At 34.7% G+C, this 8,125-nt stretch overlaps 1 protein-coding gene across 1 annotated transcript; it reads left to right on the plus strand.

Moving 5' to 3' along the window:
• Nucleotides 1-1,004: 1,004 nt before the first annotated feature.
• LOC131003357 (probable receptor-like protein kinase At5g18500) lies at nt 1,005-5,623 on the plus strand. Its single transcript, XM_057929876.1, has 11 exons — nt 1,005-1,212; nt 2,048-2,184; nt 2,305-2,402; nt 2,466-2,800; nt 2,870-2,998; nt 3,080-3,493; nt 3,571-3,731; nt 3,986-4,059; nt 4,164-4,299; nt 4,434-4,583; nt 5,389-5,623. Exons 1-11 carry the CDS (start codon nt 1,005-1,007, stop codon nt 5,482-5,484), a joined length of 1,938 nt encoding a protein of 645 aa, XP_057785859.1. The 3' UTR covers nt 5,485-5,623.
• The last annotated feature ends 2,502 nt before the right edge of the window (nt 5,624-8,125 follow it).

An 8,125-nucleotide genomic window follows, 5' to 3' on the forward strand; every position in this document is an offset into this window, starting at 1 on the left:
TATTCTTATTTTGTTGTGTGTGTTTATCCGTGATATATTGGAACACAAAATTACGTCCAACATAGTGTATATATTGTATATCCATTGAGATTTTGGAGGGGTGTGCAGCTCATATTTATATGCCATTATAATAGTTGGTCACCAAATATTCCAATGCCAGTCCATACTTATCCCACTCTCTCCATGAACAATTTTCGTTACGTTCAATGATTTAGTATAAAATTCATTATCCATATTAGGTGCACATATGAATGTGTGAAAGGTTTCTATTTTTATTTCCACCCCAATTAGGAGAGGCTAACCATATCAATCATGTCTAAAATTGTGTGTGTGTTGGTTTAGTGATAAAATAGTTAATGTCTGAGGCTAAATATCCCATATTTAAGTTCATCGCCACATGATCTTCTCAATTATTTGTCTATCAATAAAAAAAAAATAGATGAAATTTGAACTCATAATTTTCTCTTTCATCGACAACGAAGCGCAGCTCAATTTGTAAAACTTTTGTCATCTAACCATTACCCACTAAGTCGGCATTAGGGCTAGAGCTGACAAAGTACCGGCCGGGCCGGGTTTTTCAGGCATGTAAGCCCGCCTGAAACACGGCCTCTTCCACGGAAAATAGACTGAAATATTATATGATCAATCGAGAAGAGAAGACAGTAACAAACAAGAAAAATGAGTTTAACTATGACAAGATTAATGCAGCAAAACGAAAATGTACAAGGCTCAAAATGCAAGCCAGCTACAAGAAACAAGATGCCTTAAAAACATTGTGTTCTTGAGATTATCTACTTCGACAATATCTATGTTGCACAGCCTGTTGCTGTATAATCAAATATACATATATATCACTATTGTTATCTTTTTCTCACAATGACAAAAACAATGACAGCATACAAACAGTAGAAAGGAGCAATCTTTCATGTCCATGATGATGAATTCTTGAAACACAAGTTTATTTGCCAAGGAAAGATATATGCCATGTAATAGAATTTCTTGAAATGGAATCATTCGTGGAGAGGAGCTGCAGCAGCAGGAGGTGTACTCCTCTCATGCTTGGCGGCGTCGTGGTTGCTTTCGACGCCTTCAAAACTCACGATTTTCACGAGTTTGAGAAGATTATTAGTGATGTGTTGAAGCGGGAAGAGACGTTCCAAGAAGTTCGGACAATCACATTTCTTGGAGGTTTGGACAGAGTGCTTCATCCCAGTAAGTCATTCTTCGTCTTCACTTACAAGGCGTTGCCAGAGTTTACTTTCTTTTCTAGAGTTATTATTGCATTTTGCATAGTCTGATCAAGTTATGATCAATTTCATTTTTTTATTTTCTTTTGTGAATTTGTTTTGATCATTGCCTTTCATCTTACATAGTAGGTGAAATAATCTTGAATCTAAATTTTGAACGGTTAATTGACTGTAAATCTATAAACTAGTATTAGTGAATTTTAATTTTCCTCGCATTCTATAAAGTGATGAATAAATACACGAACTTCATTTATTACAGAATTTCCTCAAAAAAGGATTCCGGGAAAATCCTCACTAAAAAAAAGATTCCGGTCAAATTGAAACTAAGCCCCAAGTCTAAAAATTAGACGTCACGTCAGTTCCGATTCAACCGAAATTTTAATTATGGGGAGATTTTGAAAATAATCAAAGTTCATGTATTCTTTTATCAACTTTATAGATTATGGGAAATATCATAATTCACTGATGAAGTGTATTGCATGATTGATAAAATAATCTAATTTAATCAAATGTTTGGTTTGCATGATTTGGGCGGTGACGAGTAAATCGGTGGCATTTTATATTTTAATCATCACATGAAGTGGCTTTGTTAGAAAATCATCAAATCACATGCAGTTAAAGTGCTGCATTTTCAATTAGATCAAATCGTGATTGTTCTACAGCTTTTGAATGGAAATTTGATCTCTGTATATCTGCCTTAATCTTTTCCCATAGAAGACAGAGAGATTCTAACAGAAATCTAACATAGCAAACACATTTGTTAGATGCTCATTTGAAGTAGTATTAGTATATATCTGCAGTGGGTTTCAAGATTCATGTAGGCCATAAGTCCTTCATGGGAGCACATGGCCGCGCGATTGAGGAAGACGTTTCTAGAAAGGTCGATGGCTACGTAAGCACGCTGCAACGCAGTGCCGTTGAATGTGAAGAAAAAGGGGTAATATTATTATAAGCTTTTCTAGTACTTTGCACAAGTATGTTCCTTCGCAATCTGTTATGGTTAAATCACCATTAACTTGCTTGCTTCATGAAATAAACATCCCAAAATCTGCATTAGGTGGAGATCCAAGTCAAGATTGTGGTTGGAGCTCCATTGATGGACCTTCTTGTAGAAGAAATATCATCTCTCCGTGCAACATGGGCTGTACTCGACAGGTATATGTTATCCCACATCTTAACTAGACCCTTTTTCGCCTCATATCTAATTCACTAATTCAGGCAGCTAAAGAGGGAGACAAGATCTTGTTTCCTTAAGCAAATATCTTGCAAGGTTGCACAAGTGCGCGACAACTTGTGCTTGGAGATATTGAGGCCGTATTATGTGGACAACTGCACCACCACTGCCAAGAATAAGCTTGTTTACTCGTTAGGCAAGCCGGTGCCACTGCCTCCTGCTCAAGATGATGAGAGTGATAGGAACTCCCTCATCTCCCTACCTGTCACCCCCATGATAAGGTCTACTAATCCCAAGAACTGCCCCTTGTCGCCTCCCACAACGATCTCTGAGGAGGAGGAGCTCGTCTACACAAGTCCTCAGCAAGAAGTAGCACAAGGTTTGTGAGAGTTTGTGTTGATTTGATTCAAATTTAGGTGTGATCTTGAGCTTGTGTTCTTGTGCACAGTAGGCAGTGAACACGACGAGGTGGAAAATAAACTCGATGGCTGCAGCAACGAGGGTGATGCAGTTGGCTCGAGCTATTCAGAGATGAAGATTGAGGCAGGTGAATATTCATCTGATACTTCACCGGAAGGTAAAATGTGGACTTATAATAAAGGCCTAATTCTGCCTCTTTGAATGTGCATAACTTCTGCTTCGGATTTTATTCGTGCAGATACTGATTCCAAGGAAGAAAACAAGGCGAGAGACGAAGCTGATGATGAAATCCAAGAAAACAAGCTTTTTCCGTATGATGATAAGGCCAACATCATGTGCCCTGACTCGCTGGGATGCAGCTACACGCTTGTGCAGGCTGCAACGGAAAATTTCTCATTCGACAACTTCATTGGTGAGGGCGGATATGGGATCGTGTACAGGGGCAAGCTCGGTGATGGACAGCTTGTAGCTGTGAAGGTGCAGAAGGAGACCAAGGCACAAACCTCTGCTGAGTTCCAGGCTGAGGTCTCGCCTCTCAGCTCTGCTCGTCACACAAACATTGTCGCGCTTCTTGGCTACTGCAGCAAGGGGAACCTTAGGATCTTGATCTATGAATACATCAACAACAAGTCTCTCGAGTGGCATTTATTTGGTAACTATCAATGTTTTATTGAAGTCCTTTTGATCATTTAAGTGATGCTGGCTTGGTTTTTTTTCTTTTGGTGATAGATAATGCAGCTCGAGTTCTTGAATGGAGCCAGAGATACAGCATTGCCATCGGAGCTGCAAAAGGGCTACGGTTTCTACACGAAGAGTGCCGCGGAAGCCCCATAATTCACTGCAACATTAGGCCAAGCAATGTGATGCTAACACAAGACCTTGTTCCAATGGTAAAAATTTTCTTAATTGAGGCCTTAAACACGATCCAATCACTTTGTTTCTGTATCACATTTGCACGATCAGACAACGTCGTTGTCCTAGACCAAATGCACGATCAAAATTCAAACAAATGTAATTATGCTCCCATTCTTGCATTCTGCTCACCAGGGGATCTGGGGGGCTCGAGCCCCCCCTAACTTTAGTTCCCTTCATGCTATATTTCTGGATGCGCCCCTTGTGTTAATTTTGATTCATTCATCAACAGTTGGGAGATTTTGGGCTTGCTAGGTATAGCACTTCGAAGTTCGATAAACAGAGAAATTTTCTAGGCAATCTTGGGTGAGTTTGTGCATTTTTCATAACTATATGAAGTGATAAAATAAGTTGTATGGTTTTGGAGTATCCATGAAAACGGCGGCATGCATGCGCCCTTTAATTTGCAGATATGTTGCACCGGAGTGCACGGAAGGCGGCCTTCGTTGCGTGAAGGCCGACGTCTACGCCTTTGGCATTCTCGTGATGCAGCTGATATCGGGGCGGAAGGCGGTGGATCAGCAGCAGCACTCCATCATGAAATGGGTACGTAACGTTTTACTAAACCCTAAACCCTGAATGTAAATTAGACAATGAAGCACAATTCAGTTGATTAGACACGGTCACTCTCCTATTTAACAAAAAAACTCAGCGTAAATTTGTGTGTGTGTGTTTTGCAGGCTTTGTGTTTGATTGAATCACTAGCATTGGAGGATCTCGTTGATCCACGCCTCGGCGATGCCTACTGCGTCTATGAGGTATACAACATGAGTCGAGCGGCCTACGCGTGCGTGCAAAGTGCGCCTCTATCGCGCCCAACAATGAGGGAGGTACGCTATTATTACACACATTTCTTTCGTAATAAGTAAGCACGTTTCTTCTAGTACCAAAAGAGTCGTGTTGGCAGTCAGGAATCTCCGTGGAGGCAATTGACTGTTAGTCGACTACTGCAATTTCCATGTTGACTTTTTGGCTTTCTGATGCCAAAAAAATGGATCATTTCAAGATTTGAAAATGATCGATCAACAGTATAAAACTCTCCTTACATTAAAACAATACTCATTTTGGTACTTTTGCTCCGATTCATAAAAAATATATTTATTTCATGCTCCCTCCTCCGTCCACCAATTCATGTCCTACCCATTTTTAGTGACTATTTATACATTTTTTAATTGTTGGGTCCCAATAAACTAATTTTATAAATATATTATAAAATAATAATAAAAAACAGTACTATAATTTTATTTCCACCATTATTGAGTTAGCTATTTTACATTGTGATGGACATGCAATCTTTAGAGTTGAATTGACACTTTGATGAAATAAACACATAATTAATTTATGCATGTCGTGCTTGGATCACAGAGATTTATTTTTTGAATTTGATATTGAAAGCTACTTCACTTTGCAAAGTTTTATCCGTCTTAATTTTTTGAAGTCGCTCTATATGAACTTGAAAGTTAGTTTAAAAGATATTTTTTGTAATTTAAATGGCATTATAATTGTGTTAATGATTCTTATTTATTTTTAGTTTAATTTAATTTTTTATTTTTTAATTATTATTTTATTTAAAAAAATTGGACTCCTAAATCAAAGTCTGGCTCCTCCACTGATTTGTAACACTAAGCTTTGTAGGTATTGAGCATTCTTGAGGGGACGAACGATCATCTTCGCCACGTAAAGAGAAACTTATACCCCATGATAATAAGGCCAGAGCCCAGCCTCGACTAATTCCATCCTCTATTGCAAAATCATATTCAATCTTGTATTTTCTGCATTTCTAACATTTTTATTGTACAATACAAATTTCATAAATTGATAGAATGAAAGTCGAGATGGATTGCCTAGCTAGTTGATTAATCACAAAGATATTGTTTTCATTGCACTCGATCGTGTTCGTATTTGTACTCGTGTATGTTTAATTTAGAAGGAAAAAAATGTTCTATATGATGCACATGTAATTAAAATACTTTCTTCATTTCATAAGAATGTATCATTTAGGGACAACACACGTTTTAAGAAAATATTTGGTAGATAATATATTTGAGTGGAGAAAGAGTCTCATCGTATATAAATAAGTGGTTGTGGTGAAATTAAATGTAAGGTTATATATGTAAAAATGAGAGGTTGTGGTTAAAAAAGAAAGTGAAGTCATTTGACAAAATAGACGTGATGCATTTTTGTAAAACGAATGATATATATATATATATATATATATATATATATATATATGGTCAAGTTAAACAGAGAATTATTATATACATTTCATTTTGAACAAGTCTATACATTTTACGAACAGATCAACATAACTAATGAACAGACGTATTTAGTGAAAAAAGAGAAAAACTCGCCACCAGCAGGATTCGAACCCGGGGCAAATTGTTGTTCATGCGGTACATTGATTTGTTCGTAAAAATTGTAGATCTGTTCGTTTTTATTTCACGAATTCTCTATTCTCTAAATATTTAGCATTCTCTGTTTAACTTTTCTCTCTCTCTCTCTCTCTCTCTATATATATATATATATATATATATATGGGAGGCCTAAAATAAAAAAACTTCTTAAAATATAAAATATAAACAATTTTAAGCCCTTAGATCATCAAGATCTACGGTTGATTCGTAACCCTGTTGGATGAATTCGTAGTCTTGAGTTTGAATCTCAAAGGTAGCAAAAATTTATTTTTCACAATTCTAACCCAAGACAATTAATCTAAATGAACATTAAGGGTGCGTTATTTTTAGTTGTAAATTTATCATGGAAAAAAGAATGATAAACAAAATTTCACCCTTTAAATCCTTCCTTTATTTTTCCTCATTTCCTATATATTTGACCTTTACTCATTCCCCTTTACACTATAAATGAGGGATAATATTATTCCATTAACAAAACCAATATATATAGCTTATATACAATTTTAGAAAAGATAAAAAAGTGCAAACTTACATTTAAGATTTTGATAAACTCACGAAAAATACAAGAGCAATAATGATAAAATTAATATTAATATTACTATGAAAAATGTAAATTAAATTTTAAAATCCTAAATTGTTGACGTGTTAATAAAAATATCTCGAACTATATATGATAGTCACATATACATGCACGAACTATCATAAAATTAACAAAATATATATTTCGGAGGTTAATTTCGGACAACTGAAAGCTAACGTGTCTCGCCTCCATTTGCCATTTTGTTGATCAAACGATGAGGCACGTTGGCTTTCCAACATCAAATATTCGCATACGAGTGTTTTTTTTATGATACTTCGTGTATTTAATCATAATTGTCAATAATTCATGGAAAATATTAATAGTTTACGATTTTAAGTTTAATTTACTTAAATCTATCTATTATTTAATAGGATACATATTGGAGCATTCTCCATCATTCTCTATCCTATGTGGCACTCTCACAATGTAGTATTTACTTCATTCTCAATTCTACAATATATGACATTTTTACATTTATTTTCATCCATCCCACATTGAATTTATACCAAACTTCATCAATTCATTACCTAAATAAAAGGCTCAATCTCCATAAGTACATTAGGTCATCTAGCTTTCACCCATTAATATTCGATTAAATTTAATCATGGGAAATCTAGATAAGAAATACTTATAATATGTATTTCAAATAAATAGTTTTTCACATTTCTTATAGTTGCAATAGTTTTTCACATTAAATTTATATTAAACATCGTAATTCAAACTCTACAAAAAATTGTAATTAGATTTCAATATTTGCAAACCTAAATAAAATATAGATGTATTTAAAATAAATAGGTTCTTCAATTGAATGTGGTCATATAAAATAAAATAATACTTAAATGTATTTTAAATAAATAAGTTATTTAATTTAATTTCGTCATATAAAATAAAGAAAATGATATTAAGATATATCATTATGGTCATAATAAGTGTAGAATTGATGAGGTTTTGTAAGAATTATTATTTTTTTATTAAATTGAGGTTTATTATAAAAGAAAAAGAAAAAAATCCCTTGAGAGCACAAAACGCAGACTAAGGGCACGAAACTCGAAAAGAGATCGTTAAGCTAAGAATCCTGAAGACACTAGCAATCCCATAACTCAGGATAGTCGTCCATCTCATCTGACCAACGTCTATTTACTATATTATGTGTCTCATATATGACATTTATTTCAAATTAAATTATTTCATTTAATTTAAGAATGTGTCTCATATATGACATTTATTTCAAATTAAATTATTTCATATATATTTTTGCACTAAAAAAAAAAAGGCTTAATCTCCATGTATATATTAGCTTTATCATCGTTCCCACATTGATATTTTATCATTCCTGCATTGATCTTAAATTGAACTTCACCATGAAAAAAACATAAAT

Source organism: Salvia miltiorrhiza, unplaced genomic scaffold, assembly GCF_028751815.1.
Source record: "Salvia miltiorrhiza cultivar Shanhuang (shh) unplaced genomic scaffold, IMPLAD_Smil_shh original_scaffold_209, whole genome shotgun sequence".
Lineage (NCBI taxonomy): Eukaryota > Viridiplantae > Streptophyta > Magnoliopsida > Lamiales > Lamiaceae > Salvia > Salvia miltiorrhiza.

What these genes read in the sequence shown, in the direction of transcription:
- LOC131003357 (XM_057929876.1), top strand. Translation starts at nt 1,005, where the DNA reads ATGGAATCATTCGTGGAGAGGAGCTGCAGCAGCAGGAGGTGTACTCCT. An exon ending in ACATGGGCTGTACTCGACAG is followed by an intron (nt 2,403 to 2,465) that starts GTATATGTTATC and finishes TCACTAATTCAG; the next exon opens with GCAGCTAAAGAGGGAGACAA. An exon ending in TCAGCAAGAAGTAGCACAAG is followed by an intron (nt 2,801 to 2,869) that starts GTTTGTGAGAGT and finishes TCTTGTGCACAG; the next exon opens with TAGGCAGTGAACACGACGAG.